Here is an 18,932-nt window from a genome sequence, read left to right as displayed (position 1 = left end):
ATATCATGGAATGGAAATTAATTGCATATTTTCTGTGAACTTACTTTATGCTGCAAAAGAGAAGATCCTTCAGAGTATTAACAACATTCCTAGAGAACCAAGGTGCTAGATATAAATGAGGTCTGACATTTTGCATTATATTTAGATGTATAGAAACATCTAGAGCATGGAAGCCTGCACATTTCTAGGCCTCAGTCTACCGAGAGAAGTCTGCATAGATGTGTACCAGGTTCCCCCCGTCAAAGAGTCTCACATGGGGAAATGTTCTATTGAGAAACTCACTGTGAACCCTGAGAAGAGGGAAAAACGATGGAAGGTCAGAGAGTAGCAACAGACCTCCATCTAGGAATCAGAAGAGCTGCGACACCAGCATGCCTTCCTGAAAATAAGGACATTGTGAGAGGTCTGAAGAGGCAGGGGAGAGGAGAAGGCAGGTAACCACCCGAAGATTAGCATGCAATGGTAATATATGTCAGCCTTATAGAGGGGCGCCCTGACTAGTTTCAGAAAAAGATGTGACATACATGACTAACCCTATGAAGGTCATCTCGATATAGATACTAAGAAAACACAAAAGAAAATACCAAAGAAAACACCAGCCAGTATTTTTGTATTTAAGAACCCACTGTTACAGGTTTTTATGTCCCACTGTTGTTTGATTGTTCCTGTTAAGAAAAGCACTGACTTTTTAGTGTTGAGGAGAACAACAAACACACAAGACCTTTACCACCAGGGAAACACCTATGAGCTCATGTCGTCATCTCAATACCACCATGTTTATTTGTATCAATCTCATGTTTCACAATCGCAACTTATAATATTGGAGGCCTGAATAGGCCTACAAAGAGAAGATGTCTCCTTCACCATCATTAATTGTTTATCACAGAAAAGGGGCTTTTGCAAGATACTCATCTCCTACATTCTGATCTAACCTGCTTTAAATCTAGGCGCTACCCCTACCAGTCATTTTCCTCCTCCAGAAAAAGAAAACAGAAGCAGAAGTAGGAATCCCAATTATTAGAAGTTGTGGTTTTAAGGCAAGAGAGTTTTTGAATGACAAAAAATGTAGGTTGTTGGCATTGAAGGGACTCCTCAGAAGAAGTCCTATCAGACTTGCATCTCTCTACTGTCTCAGTCAGGGGATCAAGTACCATCCCCTCTCGTGACATCGTCCAGATGTCCATAGAGGGGCTGCTCTTGGCATCTGTACGATACATTGTAAGAAGACTTAGGGCCTGTTTTAGAGTTCAGTGAATGGGTCATTTCATCACAAACATGACAAATATCCTGTCTTTCAAAAAACAAGAGAGAGAGCTAGGACGTGTGGACGGCCGTCCTTGTCCCTAGATTCAATTATAAACAAACTAAGATGGCCACATTAAATGACTGTCTGACACGGTAATGTCTGGCACCAAACTGGTTGGTGTCATGCTTCATCGCCATCACCGAATGCCACTCAGCTGTGCTACAACACCTGTTTACAGTGGAGCAGGTTTGAGGTGTAGGTGAATGTGATGAAGTGAAAGTGAATGTTAAAATACCTCTGTATTCTACCTGTTAATTTATTCTTGGTGATCCTGGTTATGTTTAAAAACTAGAGAGTGGATAAAGGATACTATGAGTAGCTAATTACTATCCAATGATGGTCAACATGTTTCAGCCCGCTGAAAAAATAAATGGGGCTTTCTTCAGGACCTCTCAATTGACGTGAGTAAAAGTGAAGGTGTGTGGTAAAAATCACCAAGTGTTAGGGCATTTTTAGTGCTCACGGTAAGGAACACTATGAATGCCAAAAAGGACTGACAGTAATATGGGTCCTCTCAATGGCTATTACCTTAAAGAGAAAAGGACAAAATTCAATACAATGACAAGTAAGACTCAGACATTTAGTCAGCTTCAGCCTACATTGTGATCTTTCTGAAATGGAGTAAGGTGCAGTAACACGCAGTCTCAGACATGAGTGCATTACCCATTCATACACATATCATGTGTCTATATGCCATGCTTGTATACAAAATGGTGGTCATGCCATCATATGCTGTCCGCCATATTATAACTGCATTATAACCAATTGCACTTGTATATATATATATATATAGCAGGTAACTCCTTCACTGTTTCCTCATACCACAAGGAAGAAAGAGCGCGGACCACAATAGATCATTTTTAGCAAATTACTTTATTGCCATGCGAGGTGCAGCAGTAGCGCTGACGCGTTTGCAGTGGCCCTTCTGTTAAGCAGCAGAATAAACAATACTTACTGTGCTAATCTCCCTAAAGTATTGAATGAATATAGAGAAAATCTGGAAATCCGATCTTAAAAGAATAAATCATCTTAGCAATAATTAGCGATAATAAGACTATGCCTCTCTAAAGCTGCAGGGGTAGAAGGGTTTTTGGCCCTAATAATTAAACATTTATCATAAATGTGCTCACAGTTTTGAGGAAGGTGTAATGGAAGATTATTACAAAGAAACTGTAATTTATTCAGTTAAGACTTCACAATATCACTGATTCTGAAATCTGTGCAAAACCATAAACAGCTGCTCCTCCGACAGGCCAGTTTCCTTAGTTAAAATCAATGTTCAAATCTTGGCCCAGTAGTTGTGTTCCATCTGCGTTGTCTGATACATCACGACCAGTCACGCTTTATCCTCTAAAGACTACCTAGTGATAAAACTAATAAAGCACTACACCATATAAATGTTAGGAGTGTGGGGAGGGGGTGACTCAAATTGTCCTAGATGTTGTGAAAGCATTTAACAGGGAAGAATGGGGTTTCACGGACATTAATCTATATAAAATAGGCATGGAAGAAAACATAAAAGAATGGGCAATAGTGTGAGACAAAGCCTTACAAAAAAGATCAGAGTCAGTGGCAGGCTATTCCAATGACTACACATCAGGAGAGGAACCAGGCAGGGTTTCCAACTATTAACACATTTACTAACCATCACATTAGAACCACTGTCAGAAAGAATTAGGATCACTACATCAATAACCTGTTGCATTTGGTGGGAAATGAATTTAAACTCTCTATGTTCACCAATGGTATTTTGATATCCTTTTTGGACAACATTACCTCCCTACCACCATTCGTGAAATAAGACATAGACTACCCAAAAAGTGTCCCAGTTCAAAATAAATGTGTACAATTCAAAAGGCCTAAATAATTCTACTCCACAGAAAATAATCCTAATGTTAAATGCAATGGCCCTACTATGATGGCCTGGCCCTAGATATGGGAAAACATCTTGTAGTAACCAACAAAACCAACTGGCGAAATTTGAACCACATTGTGCAGGTGGCATTAAATAATAGGTAGAACAAGTCACTCTCCTGGCTAGGGCAGACAGCAAGTGTAAAGATCAAAATATCCCCTAAAATACATTATATATTTCAGACATGTAAAAATGAAACTCATTGAGGAGTTGCATGGATTTTATTTAGGAAAATAAAAAAGAATGAATTAGTAACCTATGAAAATGAGCTGAACATAAAGTTAGAGATACACCAATAGGATGATATCTTGACCAGAGCCTACCCAGTTGAAAGTCACATAGGAGGGAAGGAAACATTAGTCAAGGTACTATCGTGAAGTTATTATACATTTAATTTAATTTATAAAGATTTATAAAGAGTGCATCTACCCAACAGGGTTTCTCGGCGCTGAGCAGGACAGTGTGCAAGCCAATATTGCAGATAATGGTACAGGGAGGGTTAGACTTGGTTTTTGAAAGAAGTTCTTTAGTTTCTTATGAAAAGCTGAAAGCGACTGAAACATCCTAAGTTCCTGAGGGAGAGAATTTCATAGTTTGGAGCCAAGGTAAGAGAACGAGCGACCTCTCATACGAGAACAAAAAATAGAGAGAGGCTGGCTGATCTCTGCTGTCGATTAGGTAAGTTGGGTTTGACCAGGCTTTGTATGTAGGGGGGCTCCAACTCGAAATATGTAGCTTAAAACCTTGAACTCAACGCGTTTGTTCACTTTGAGCCAATGGAGTTGATGAAGCAAATATGAATCATCTGCTATCTGGAATACTGTTTGAGGAGTTGTAGAAATATTGGCTCTCTGACCCACATTATAGGGGCAAGCCCATGGAACATTGAATTAATATAAATGTATTAAAGTAAATAACATTTTTTTAAAGATGTATTAAAATATATAGCCCTCAAAATAAAATGTCTGTATTTCATTATAATGTATTGAATATACACAAACAGTCTGCAAAAGAGAAAAATAACGGTTGGAATCTGGCAAGCCACATTTATATGGAACTTTAAAATATGGAACTTTAAAAATTGCCATACAAAAATAGATTTAATATGAATTAGAAAAGGAGCCCTAGAGCTCTCTCTTCCAACCCAAACCAGTTACAGAACATTTTCTACATACTTCCTTGTGTTCAACTGCATGTGCTGAATCACAAATGCCTCTCTCTCTCTTGCTATCGCTCCGTTTCTTTCTTTTCTAAATATATAGACAATACCCTTTCAGGCTTGAGTTGAGTCATCTGTGCCTTGCGCCCTAGAAAGGATCTCCCTATTGCCCTTCATGGAAAAGTAAGGGCCTGACAGCTTCAGACCACATATGGCGCAAGGGAACTGCTCTAAACGCTCCTGATATCTAAACTGCAGAAGACAAAACCACTCTGAAGATACGGCTCAATGCAATCTCAAATGAAGAGACAATGGGTCATGAGAGAAGCACTTAACCAACCCAGCAAAGCAGTTTGACAACTATTCTTTCCTTCAAACAAAACTGCAGAGGCTACTAGGGTGTGCGGGAGGCGGAACTAAACCACAGCTGCCTACAACAAAGGCAATTCCTCAGCCCAGATGGATGATGAGCTGAGCTGAAGTCAGTTACAGATACTAGGTCTATGCTTGAATCTAAAATGGACATTGAGTTGATTGAAGTTTACTTGCTCCGGTCTGTTGAAATAATGAATAATAGAGTGAAACAAACTGAAGTGGCATTCAGCATTGTTAAAGATGAAGCTATAAAGTTCCAATCTACAGTTGTGAGACTTCAGGAAGAAAACACAGCGATCCAAATGGGGAGAGATTGATGGCAGGTCCAGAAGAAATAACATCACGCTGGTTGGCGAACCAGCTTGAGTAGAAGGATCAATAATGGGGCGTTTTGTGGAAGGCTGTATATTACCTTTAAACCTAAGGGTTATCACATGTGTGCTTGTTTTAGAGAGCACATGAAGCTCCTGCACCCCTCCCGAAACTAGGGTTGCTACAGGGCCATCATTGCTTTGATTTTCAACCACAGACATTGAGATGCCATGCTACAGACTGAAAGTAGGCAAGGAGATTTGAAATAGGTGAATGCCATTGTGGGTATCTTTCTGGATTTCTGTATGGCTGTTCAAAAGAAAAGACACAGCTTCAGCAAAATTAAAAGGGCAAGCTAAAAATAATGGTGGGAGGGCAAATATTGGAATGTAAATGCATCTGAGAAGGTCTGGGATTGGTTTCATTTGTGTCATTTATTTATTAGGAGAAGCAACAGAAAAAAGGATAAAAAGGAGAAAGGCATCACGTCGGTGGATGTAGGATCGCCTTGGGTAGACAATAGTCATGACAAGAGACTCACTTGGTTATCATACTTCCAAAAATATCCAGCAGAAGAGGAAGTGGCCCAACAGATTGGTCACTGGCTTTGAGGACTAGCCACAAACATAAATATGCTGGAGAAATCGAAAAGTAACCTAGAAGTCCCTCATATTCTCCTCTCATGGGTTTCTGATTCAGGATAATAGCTAGAACACCAGGTTGAAACAATTACTCCAGATTTGAAGATTGTAGAATTCATCATGCATGCAAGAAAGTGTAATATTGAGAGTTATGGTGATGTTTGTTACTTATCATAGTGTAATTATGAATTGCCAGTACAAATATACAAATAGGTATGAAGCTGCTAAAAAAAGTATGCTGGGAATGAATGTCCCTTTCAATTAATTACAGTTAGAAGTAGTCAATAGGACCTCGCATATGCAAATAGGAGACAACAGGCTACTTGTGAGTTTGGGATTGACAGGCAAATCCATAAGCTGCAGTTCAGGGTTGAAGTAGAGGGGCTTGAGGAAGGCTTTACTGTTGGATGTTATATTTGCACTCTGCATGCGAGAGCTCCACAGCATGGTATATGAGACTCAAAGTAGAAAAGAAAAAAAGATAAAACAGTTATGCAATTTCCATAGTATGCTAACAAGTGGTAGAAACACTCAAGAAAAAAAATAGCTAAACTTTTGTTCTTTTTACTGGGCGTTTGAACAAAAGAAATTATTAATCGCCAGGCATTTAAAAGGCATAATCTAAACATGATACTTTCAAACGTGACATATTTAAAAGGTACACAGCATTCATGGAGGAAGCTATAGACTACTGACTCATGCAGGATACACATCACACTGCAGAGGGTGGCCATACTTGTGAAAGAATGAGTTCAGTTTGTTATTGATCAGACCTGACTAGAACCACAGGGGTGCTATTGGGTAGTAACAGGAACATGTTGTGAAGAAACAGTGCTTTTCCACCTAAGCTCCACGGGATGACACTTAATTAGTTAAGAACACTTCTAAAGTAGTTAACAGATGGAGTGTTAGTGATGGACACTGATTTTAATGTGACAGATATAATGAGTAAAGCAAATGAGAAAGTAAATAAATAGCTACAGTCATCTGCACTAGATCCCAGAGATTTTAAAATAATTGTCTTAAAATAAATATGTTGAAATTCATATTTAGTTTCTAGTGATCATATGTGTGTAAATCATTAACGAATGATCATTTGGATTACCACTGCTCCCTGTTAGTAACCCAAAAGCATTGATGCCACTTCTAAGATGTGTTGGGTGGGTTCTGCAGGACTATCAAAACCTCTCATTTACATTGAAGAGTTGGTGCATTGAACTAAATTCACATGTGTCACCCATGGATGTGAAAACAATCCTTGTAGAGCTGATCCAAAGGCTCAGTTTACACAGCGCAGATACAGAGTTGAGAGTCAGAAATCAGAATCACTCTAAGCAACAAAAATCATAAGAAGAATGGACAGCATGTCTTTGAGAAAGGAGAACGTCTAAGCTCTGTCAGATTTACAAGGAAAACTGACAGTAACTCTAGGAAAAAGGGGAAGTCTCTGAACAATTGGACAGCCATGTGAGAAGAAAGAAAAGTCTCTGGCCTACCCACCCAAAATAAAGGGGGGCTTATTTACAAGCCCCTTGCGCCACCGGTGCGTCACTTTTTCCCATATTAAAAGTGACGCACCGGCGGCGCAGTTGGCTTGTTAATAAGCCGCAGGGTTTTTAAAAACATCTTGCACTTAAGCAATAAGCAAAAAACTGAAAATCTGCATGGCATGACTAGCAATAACACACATGGGCAATTCGGGACAATCGTCACACTAATGTTTATAAGACTAACCCATTTTGAAGGTAGAGGAAATGTTCCATTATACTTCTTTTAAGGAAAATAACCACTTGCCTTAAAGTGTCCTGTGCGCTGCAAAAACCGTGTGGGTGAGAAGACATGCAGTGGGACACTGATGGGAGGGGTAATAACTAATTGATGTTGATACATTTCTAAGAAGACATACCTGACGCTGTGAATGCTGTCATCGTCGTCATAACCTCAAGAACTGCAAGAAACCACAACATAAGTGAAAAATAATTTTTACATCTGTAATTAAGTCAGACTAAATTACAAATGGGTGATTTCTAACATTTTATCATAACATGCTTTTGTACTGCAAGCCTGTTAAGGTAATCTAATGAAAACATTGAGAAGCTTCATGTAATTCTAATATGCCCCAACATTCAGTCATTTTCTTTTCTGTCGTCACTGCGCAAGCTTTTCCAGTTTATATCTGTGCAATTTACATACTGGGTAATAAGATGTAACTGTAGGACACTGGCTCTCTGTATACCGCACCAAAATGAAGTACACTTTGCAGAGAGTCCAGTGAACATCCAATAGGTGTGCAGATAATTCTATTGCTCCTATTTGTGGTAGTATGGGTCAAGAGTTAAGCTTAACTAAGTGTTTGTTGTTATGCACAGAGGCAATAAATGAGACACACGCACTCAAGAATAAATCTGGGACCAATTAGGAAAACAAACTTCTATTTATATATATATATATATATTTTTAGAAACCAAGAACTTCATTCAACAGTTAGTAATTGCTTTGTAAGTTGATTGTTAACCAAATGCAGTTCAAGACACCATTGCTTACAGGTTTTCAGCAAAAGTGGTCAATACAATCACGAAGAGACCGTCGTGGTCAAGATGAAAAAAGCATAGGGTTAGACAGTTTAGATAGCGGTGTATCGAGAACCCATTTACCATCGTAGTTGATGGAAGCTCTGCCCAGCCGTGGAGTTTTGTGGGACAACGGTCTCCCACAGCTCAGGGGAATTTCTACTCCAGTGGAGTCAGAGTTTTGGACGTCACAGGGCTCGGGCACAGCAGTCAGTTCTGGGCGACCTGGGTCAGCAGTGCCGGAGGTCTTAGGATGCAGAATGGGTTCTTCACCAGTTGCGTTCAGCAACAGGTGCGGTGAAGGCAGTCCATTGCGGTCATGCCCAAGTTGCTACATTCATGCTGTCGATGCAACCAGAAAGCAGGTACAGGGTCACAGGAGCAGGGCTGTTTGCAGCATTGGTAGCAGGTACTGTGAGGATGCCTCAGGTTGTTGGATACATTTAAAGGGTTGGCTACCCGTCTGGTATCAAACAAGCCTTGGTTGGTGGGGTGAATCGTGTAAACACTGTCAATGCCGTTCTTCACCCCAGCTGTCAATAACAGTGGTGTGCTGGGCACTAGTACCATTAGTCAAAAGAGAGGTCCCAGGCATTTGGCGAAGGCTGACAGGGCTCTGGGTTTCGATGAACTCCAAGGACTCCACTGGCTGTCCATTAAGGTTAGGGTCAAATTTAAGGCCTTGTGAATTGTACACAAGGCACTGCATGGATTCGGACCACTTGTGTTTTAATAGACCTTTGCATGGCACGTCCCTTGATGTGACTTAAGATCATCTACTGCTAGTTTGGAGCTTATTTCTAAGATAAAGAAGGCTAATTGGGGTTTCAGAAGTTTTTTCGACTTGACTTGCAAGCTATGGAACTTCATTCCTTTTTTCGCTGAGGTCACAAACAGCTGTGTTTTAGGAAATCCTTGAAGACCTAGCTCTGGGCTTCTAGTGTTAAGTAGGTTTCCTTTCTTACTTGATCATTTGGCAGCATGTTAGCGCTAAGATGCCATGGCATTCGTATGCTTTAGTAAACAATATTATTTACTTAGTTACTCAGAGGATGCACAGGTTTCAGGTAGAGACAGCAGGTCCCTGTTGTAGAGTCATTTTGTAGTTGGCAGGGTTTAGTCAGTTCCTAGTTCAGCAGCATGTCTTCTTCCTGTGTTTTCTTTTGGTACGTGGAATATCAAGTCAAGATTTTAGCGAGCCACGTAAATACTGAATTTAGGGCCATTACAAGGGGAGACAGGCTGTAGCCAATGGGCTACTTACCTTTGGGAGTCCACCCCCTATAGTGACCACTTCCAGCGAGAGGAGGAACTACCCTCACCCTGATTGAAGGTTTTCTCACCATCTTAAGATGATGGAAGTTCAGGAGAGGGGTTCACATCGTCTTTCCCACCCTAGGGGTAGTTCTGACTGAGAGGTGACCCTTCTCTTCATCTAACTAATGCTCCCTCCCTCACTCCCACCAAATGTGGATCAGGAAAGGGGGCTTGGCTTCCCCTAATATCTGGGGGTTCCTGGGTTGGATTTCAAAGGCAGCATCACCTTTGAAGGTTCCCCCCTGGAAAGACCATCCTTTCCTGGAGGAGGTGTGAACCACCCATTCCCTATGTATTGTTTCTGTCCTTTGAGAGTGCTGACTCTCTCCTCATGAGGTCAGAAACAGGTGTAGTACTGGCAGGCTGGTTAAAACAGATCAGAGACTCCACTAGTGTTTGGTTAGGTTTCAGGGACCCTCTAAAAGGGTCTCCTGTGTGATTGTATTAATAAATCCACCACTGGCATTTGTGATTATTTATTGTCAAGATATTTGGTCCCAAATATCTTAGAAATCAGTGAAGCCGTCAAGGAGCTAGGAACCTTATGCTGATGAGTATCGAGCCCATACATTCTTTATGGAATTTCTGTTTACTTATAACGTCACACAATTGACTTGACATTGTATGGGCATATCTGCTCATGCTAATATGCCTGTACATAAGGTATTGTGCATCCTGCCATAGGGCTAAGGCCTGCAGTAGGGATGGCTTACCTATATCTTATGCGGTATAGGGGTGGCATGGCACAAAGGGTTGTGTGCTATGCCGACTGTATTTTCCTGCACCAATACATGCAGCCAGCTGTGGCTGAGTGTGTAGCCATGGTGAGTGGTCCCTGGGGTGGCACAGCCAGTTTTGCAGCCCAAAAGACCCTATTCAGTACCAATTCTCCCATACTGCCTTTTACTAGGGAATTACAGGGGAAGCTGAAGTTGTGCAAAATGTGGTACATTGTTTTGGGAAAGAGATGCCCAGAGGCAATTTCCTAAATGACCCGTCCCAAACAAAAGAGGATGAGAAAAAACTTTCCCTAGAGAGTCTTCATTGTCTAAGTGCAAGAACCTGGAAAGGCCTTCTGCGTTGGCATAATCAGTCCCAAGTCAGTGTTCCACTCAAAAGTCCATTCCCTGTAGGGATATGGACCACCTTAACAGTTTGTGGATTTGGCCTTTCATTTGCATGAGCCATCGGAGAGGTCTGTGGTCTGTTTAGACAAGGATGTAAGAACGAAACAGGTATGATCTCTGCATTTTCAGGGACCAAACAACAGCTAAGGCTTCCCTCTCGAAGGCACTTCATTCCTGCTCTCTATGGAGAAGCCTCCTGCTTATAAAAGAAACAAGTTAGTCATAGCCATCATCATTGTTCACTCCTTTCCCATGCTCAGAAGCATCTGTTTGCACTATGAACTGCTTGAAGTAATCTGGAGCTTTCATAATGGATGCTGAGCACACAGCTTCTTTCAAGGCATCAAAATCATTTTGACAGCACACTGTCCAGTTTACCTTTTTGGGCATTTTCTTAGAGGTCAATTCTGTCAGGCGGGCCACTATGGACCCATTTCCCTGCACAAACCTCCCGTAGTGTAATGTCAAGCCAAGGAATGCCCTGACTTGGGTCTGGTGGTTGGAGCTACTCAATCCAGTATGTGGTAGGCTTTTACCTACAAGGTGGCCCAAGTTTTCAACTTTGCTCTGCCCTATCTGACACTTACTTGCTATGATAGTGAGGCTGGCTCTCCACAGAGACTCCAGAACCTTTTGGAGGTGTATCAGGTGATCCTGCCAGGTGAAGCTAAAGACAACAATATCATCAACATAGGCTGCACTAAAGGCCTCTAATCTAGCTAGGACTTTGTTCCCCAACCTCTGGTAGGTGTCAGGGGCATTCTTCAAACCAAAGGGCATCACAGTGAACTGGAAGTGCCACCATGAGTTGAAAATTCAGATTTTTCTTCAGCTCCAGGTCAGACCCTGATGTGGGATCAAAGCTACTCAGATATGTTGCCAATCTGTCAATGAGAACGTCAGCTCTTGGGATGGGCTGTGCATCTGTTTTTTGTGACTGCATTGAGGTCCCAATAGACCACACAAAACCTAATTTCTTTCTTCCCATTCTAGGAATGAGGCTTGGGGACTAACACAACTGGGCTGGCCCAGGGCTCCTCTGAGACTTTTATGAAATCCAAACCAAGGTGTTGTTACTTCCGTTTTTAAGTTTTCTTTGATGTGGTTATGACCATGGTCACATCAGCCCTGTCATTGTAGTGTTTAAAGCAGTTTACATGTATCACCCTCTCTGAAGTTTCTACATGAGCCAAAGCCAAAGGTGACCACTCCTTTTTATGTCAAGTATAGGATAGGGCCCAGTCTATTTGTCTTGGAGGCCACTAGGTGCCACAGGCTCCAAAAACCATACCTTCTGCTGCGGTTGGAACTCCACAATGTCAGCCTTTTGGTCATGCCAGAGCTTCTGGAGCTCTTAGCTGGCTTCAAGGTTTTTGTTTGCTCTTTTCATTTACTCAGCCATCCTAGTACAAAGGCCAAATACATAGCCCACAATGTCCTGTATTGGTCCCTGGAGGGGTCTCTCGTATCCTTCTTGAACAAGACAGATGGGTCCTCTTACAGGGTGTACAAACAAAAGTTCAGAGGGAAAAATCCCTACTCCTTTTTTGGCACTTCTCAGTAAGCAAAAAGCAGGCAGGTTAGTAGGACATCCTATCTCCTTTTGACTTTTTCAGGGAGTCCACCAATCATGCCTTTTAGGGCCTTGTTAAATCCTTCAACAAGCCCATTGGTGTGTGGGTAGTATAGTGTAGTGAACCTATAGGTCAACTCAGACGCAACCCACATTTTTCAAGTATGCAGACATGAAGTTGATACCTACAGTACCATAATGTTAAAATATTAAAGAGATACATGCCATGGGTCGTACATATTCATTTTTAAGCTATATTCATTGCAGCAGTTTATATTAATTTTAGATTTGACAAAATTGATCTAAATTATATCATTAAGATAACTACTATGTTCTATTCTAGCGCCGAGAAACCTTAGGGTAGCTGTTGCGCTCTACAAAAATAAATATAATAATAATAATAATTTAGTGAACGAGAACAATGGGCAGGGGCGGCAGCCATATTTAGATGCTGGAGAATTGCCCCCTCCATTTGTTGCCGCTGCAGCTCCTCCAGAGTAAATCTAAGATTTACTTTAAGTATTTTTTTTGGTCAGGCAGTCGCAATGCTTTTATTACAGGCCATGTGCTGGCAAATAATTATGAATGAAAGCACAGGGTGGGCAGGCATGGGGCTTTACAGCAGGCTTGGTTTGAAGTAAAGTGCACGTTGGGTTGGATAGGTGCCTTTCTACATCCAACTCCACATGCACACGTTATGTTTCTCCTGTATGTGTAACGTTAGTGAGTCAGGGGTTGCAGTTGCAACCCCTCGGTCTCTTAAAGTGAGATGTGTTTACCCACGCCAGCCAATCCTGGTGCTGCTTCCTTGCTACATGATAACATAGAAAGCAAGCAAGGAAGAAGCATCTGGATTGGTTCAGGAGACACAGGTGGTGCAACAGGATGAATTTGTAGTGCGATATAAGAGGTGACTTTCAAAATAAACCTTCAAATGTGCACAAAAGGCCAGAGAGGATTCATATGAGGCAGTAGGAGTGCAGGTGGACAAATGTGGCCATAGAGTTAGAGGTGAGAGAGAGAGAGAGAGAGAGAGAGAGAGAGAGAGAGAGAGAGGAGGAATGGAATGGAATGCATGGATGAGATAACAACAGGAAGAGAGGTTAGCTAGAGAGAGAGAGAGAGAGAGAGAAAAGTCAGACCGAAAAAAGACAGAGGGTTATCTGCAGTGAGATGGACAGCTAGGAATGCGAAAGTGAAAGTTGGTGTTTATGCGCAGAGTATCACATGATAGAGACAGTCCGAGAGCTTGAATGAGAGAGAAACAGGCCAACTGTGCCACTTGCACGAAAATTCAGTGTGAGCCACCACCAACCCATACCCTTGCACCGTGAGCATTGTCCACCCGTGTGGACTGCCAGCATGCACCTCCAGCCCACCTGCCTGTGACGCCTGCTCTTGAGCCATTCCAATCACCACCTGTGATGCTCTCTTTGCTCCCGGTGACCTTCTTCCACATGTACAGTACTCTATGCACAAAACTTGAGAGAATAAACATTCAGAGGGCTAATCTGAGACTGTTCCAACCTGCGCTCTATCACTGTCAGCTTGAACTTTTGATTTTGACCCAGCTCAGCACGACCAGATAGCCTCCGTTTTGGGCTTTCTGCTTTGAGTTGCTATACTAGAGTTTATTCTTCGAATTCATAAATCACGTTCTACTGATGGGATTTTCGTCATTTTGGTGTTCATTAGTTTATTACATTTTGCTCCCTTTTTCTAAGATACTGTTGGATACATTTTGGTTAGTGTGTTTACTGTTGTACTGTTTGTAGTGTTGCCCAAATACTTTACCATTGCCTCTAAGTTCAGCCTGACTGATCTGTGCCAAGCAACCAAGCTCATCAATTGTTTAATTAACACGGATGAAGAATAACTCTACTGCCAATGAATTAACCAAATTGGTGTCCCCCTTACATATTGCTGTCTTATCTGGTCCGCTGAGGCAGTGTGAAGGCAGATCATTTAGATCCCTTCAAAGAACCACTACAAAGTAACTAGAAGTTATGACTCTGTAAGTTTCCTGTTCCTTTGGAGTGGGATGGGTTGCATCCTAGTGGTTGCAGTATGTTTCTGGTATCCACAGTGGCCTGAAGTATAAGAGGGAGCAGGCAGAGCTCTGGTGTGGATGTATGTCTTCTAACAGTCATGTTAAGTGTGTGTGATTTTCCTCATGTAATGGTTGTTTCCCTCTTTCTCCCAATTCCTAATTTTACAAAGCAAAGGATGAAATCTCCACTTATGGTTCATTAAAAAATGATAGTAATAGCGCACCCAAATATGCCCAGTAGAAATACCCAGAAAATTGTCAGCCCCAATGTTCAGGTTGTATTTTCAGGTTGTATTTTCATTCATACTTGTCCTCATTCCACCATGTCAGGAAGGGCAGAGGTCCATTTCTATTGAGTGGAAATTGCATAGCAAGATATCTACGTTTACAGACATCTCTGTAAAAATTACCTTTTTTTTGTCCTCATACCACCATTGTTTGCAAAGTCAAGCCTGACATCCGACCTGTACCACCCCAGGCTATTTGCAATTAAACATATAATCCTGTGCTTCAGCTCATCCAGTTTCCTGGTTGCTGGTTCCACGCAGGTGTAATCATAGGACGCGAGGGATGAAGTTCTTACCTTTCCGTTCCAAATCAAAACGTCGTACCAGATCTTAGTATATGGGCCACCCTCATTTCCTATGTCCATTTTGCAGATGGTTTTGCCAGCCTGGAGCCAATCCAAACCATGAGGGGGTGCAGTAGCTATCCATTTTTTGCAAATCTCGTTCCTAGCGAGAAGGATCAAATAGAAAAGTAAGGCCCGCCTATTCGCCGATAATGACAAGGTTGGCTGATCCTCCAGCCCTATCAAGATCAACGTTAAGCTTGTTTTAATATTGGTGCACAGGATTTCATTGATTACTTTCTCGACCAAAAGCCAATAGTCCTGTAGCAGGGGACATTCAAAAAATATATGTTGATCATCCGCACTTAACATGCCACATCTACGGCATCTTGGGGCTGTAGCTGTTACAAATGATGCCAATTTCAGGGGTGTCCAATAAAGCCTATTGACTGTAAAGAAATGGCTCCTTTTCAGATTTGCTAGCTTGACCACCCTATAGAGTAGTTTAAAAGACAGTTTCCACATTCTCTGCGGCTCCGTCATCCGAATAGCACCATCCCAGATCTCATGTGGTGCTTTCAAATTCTTGTCTTCCGAGAGCACCAGGGTCCAGTACCACTCACTTACGTCCTTCCTTCTCTGGGCCTTATTCAATCGTTTCTTTTTTAACTCCCAGATTCTGCTGATTTCTCTCCTGTTTGCCTCCCCCGGATGACAACTGCAGGTATTTGAACCTTGAAAGTGCACCCCCGTCTTTGCCATCAAGTTTTCCCATGGCTCCCCCTCCTTCATCACCAAAAGATCCCTCCATAGTTCAATTCCCGCCCTCCTTAATGGGATACTTCACTGATCTCGCAGGCACTCTGGTGTACCTGGTGAATCCCATATTGGTGCACCGTCCGAGAAGTACCTCATTCTTAGAATGTTCCTTATTCCTACCCACAAGTTAAGTGAAACTTAAGCGTCTTCAGACTGACTTTTTTAAAGAATTTTCTTGGACCAAATTTATACAGAAACCATTTTGAGCCCCACTCCTTAACCATTTCCTCCAATAGCCCACCCCACTCCTGGAGCCCCAGTGTACCTAAGAGAATTTTTCAGTTTTTGAACTGAAAGGCCATACTGTATAGTCTTAAATACGGAAATGCCAATTCACCTTCTCCCAGTTTGCACCTCATTTTTTTCCAGGACAGCCGTGCTCCCCTGGCTCCCCAAATGAAACTGCCCAATTTACCCTGTATTTTATTGATAAGGCCTTTGAGGAAAGCAAGAACTTCATTCAACAGTTAGTAATTGCTTTGTAAGTTGATTGTTAACCAAATGCAATTCAAGACACAATTGCTTACAGGTTTTCAGCAAAAGTGGTCAATACAATCAAGAAGAGACCGTCGTGGTCAAGATGAAAAAAGCATAGGGTTAGACAGGTTAGATAGCGGTGTATCGAGAACCCATTTACCATCGTAGTTGATGGAAGCACTGCCCAGCCATGGAGTTTTGTGGGACAACGGTCTCCCACAGCTCAGGGGAATTTCTACTCCAGTGGAGTCAGAGTTTTGGACGTCACAGGGCTCGGGCACAGCAGTCAGTTCTGGGCGACCTGGGTCAGCAGTGCCGGAGGTCTTGGGATGCAGAATGGGTTCTTCACCAGTTGCGTTCAGCAACAGGTGCGGTGAGGGCAGTCCATTGCGGTCATGCCGAAGTTGCTACATTCATGCTGTTGATGCAACCAGAAAGCAGGTACAGGGTCACAGGAGCAGGGCTGTTTGCAGCATTGGTAGCAGGTACTGTGAGGATGCCTCAGGTTGTTGGATACATTTAAAGGGTTGGCTACCCGTCTGGTAGCAAACAAGCCTTGGTTGGTGGGGTGAATCGTGTAAACACTGTCAATGCCGTTCTTCACCCCAGCTGTCAATAACAGTGGTGTGCTGGGCACTAGTACCATTAGTCCAAAGAGAGGTCCCAGGCATTTGGCGAAGGCTGACAGGGCTCTGGGTTTCGATGAACTCCAAGGACTCCACTGGCTGTCCATTAAGGTTAGGGTCAAATTTAAGGCCTTGTGTATTGTACACAAGGCACTGCATGGATTCGGACCACTTGTGTTTTAATAGACCTTTGCATGGCACGTCCCTTGATGTGACTTAAGATCATCTGCTGCTAGTTTGGAGCTTATTTCTAAGATAAAGAAGGCTAATTGGGGTTTCAGAAGTTTTTTCGACTTGACTTGCAAGCTATGGAACTTCATTTCTTTTTTCGCTGAGGTCTCAAACAGCTGTGTTTTAGGAAATCCTTGAAGACCTAGCTATGGGCTTCTAGTGTTAAGTAGGTTTCCTTTCTTACTTGATCATTTGGCAGCATGTTAGCGCTAAGATGCCATGGCATTCGTATGCTTTAGTAAACAATATTATTTACTTAGTTACTCAGAGGATGCACAGGTTTCAGGTAGAGACAGCAGGTCCCTGTTGTAGAGTCATTTTGTGGTTGGCAGGGTTTCTTCAGTTCCTAGTTCAGCAGCATGTCTTCTTCCTGTGTTTTCTTTTGGTACGTGGAATATCAAGTCAAGATTTTAGCGAGCCACGTAAATACTGAATTTAGGGCCATTACAAGGGGAGACAGGCTGTAGCCAATGGGCTACTTACCTTTGGGAGTCCACCCCTATAGTGACTACTTCCAGTGAGAGGAGGAACTACCCTAACCCTGATTGAAGGTTTTCTCACCATCTTAAGATGATGGAAGTTCAGGAGAGGGGTTCACATCGTCTTTCCCACCCTAGGGGTAGTTCTGACTGAGAGGTGACCCTTCTCTTCATCTAACTAATGCTCCCTCCCTCACTCCCACCAAATGTGGAGCAGGAAAGGGGGCTTGGCTTCCCCTAATATCTGGGGGTTCCTGGGTTGGATTTCAAAGGCAGCATCACCTTTGAAGGTTCCCCCCTGGAAAGACCATCCTTTCCTGGAGGAGGTGTGAACCACCCATTCCCTATGTATTGTTTCTGTCCTCTGAGAGTGCTGACTCTCTCCTCATGAGGTCAGAAACAGGTCTAGTACTGGCAGGCTGGTTAAAACAGGCCAGAGATTCCACTAGTGTTTGGTTAGGTTTCAGGGACCCTCTAAAAGGGTCTCCTGTGTGATTGTATTAATAAATCCACCACTGGCATTTGTGATTATTTATTGTCAAGATATTTGGTCCCAAATATCTTAGAAATCAGTGAAGCCGTCAAGGAGCTAGGAACCTCATGCTGATGAGTATCGAGCACATAAGGTATTGTGCATCCTGCCATAGGGCTAAGGCCTGCAGTAGGGATGGCTTACCTATATCTTATGCGGTATAGGGGTGGCATGGCACAAAGGGTTGTGTGCTATGCCGACTGTATTTTCCTGCACCAATACATGCAGCCAGCTGTGGCTGAGTGTGTAGCCATGGTGAGTGGTCCCTGGGGTGGCACAGCCAGTTTTGCAGCCCAAAAGACCCTATTCAGTACCAATTCTCCCATACTGCCTTTTACTAGGGACTTACAGGGGAAGCTGAAGTTGTGCAAAATGTGGTACAGTGTTTTGGGAAAGAGATGCCCAGAGGCAATTTCCTGCATAACCCGTCCCAAACAAAAGAGGATGAGAAAAAACTTTCCCTAGAGAGTCTTCATTGTCTAAGTGCAAGAACCTGGAAAGGCCTTCTGCGTTGGCATAATCAGTCCCAAGTCAGTGTTCCACTCAAAAGTCCATTCCCTGTAGGGATATGGACCACCTTAACAGTTTGTGGATTTGGCCTTTCATTTGCATGAGCCATCGGAGAGGTCTGTGGTCTGTTTAGACAAGGATGTAAGAATGAAACAGGTATGATCTCTGCATTTTCAGGGACCAAACAACAGCTAAGGCTTCCCTCTCGAAGGCACTTCATTCCTGCTCTCTATGGAGAAGCCTCCTGCTTATAAAAGAAACAAGTTAGTCATAGCCATCATCATTGTTCACTCCTTTCCCATGCTCTGAAGCATCTGTTTGCACTATGAACTGCTTGAAGTA

The 18,932-nt window shown here is 42.6% G+C and overlaps 1 protein-coding gene across 1 annotated transcript in view; it reads right to left on the bottom strand.

Annotated features, from left to right (window-relative positions):
- Positions 1-18,932, bottom strand: part of TMPRSS15 (transmembrane serine protease 15) — a 1,377,509-nt gene that overhangs the window by 1,140,141 nt on the left and 218,436 nt on the right. Inside the window, exon 5 of the mRNA XM_086934040.1 lies at positions 7,615-7,656. Within this exon, the coding sequence (XP_086790166.1) occupies positions 7,615-7,656 (42 nt within the window). The remainder of the gene's footprint in view (positions 1-7,614; positions 7,657-18,932) is intronic.

Source organism: Lissotriton vulgaris, chromosome 8, assembly GCF_964263255.1.
Source record: "Lissotriton vulgaris chromosome 8, aLisVul1.2, whole genome shotgun sequence".
Taxonomy (NCBI): domain Eukaryota; kingdom Metazoa; phylum Chordata; class Amphibia; order Caudata; family Salamandridae; genus Lissotriton; species Lissotriton vulgaris.
The sequence above is the reverse complement of the archived record's forward strand: the minus strand, read 5'-3'. Positions and strand labels throughout refer to the sequence as shown.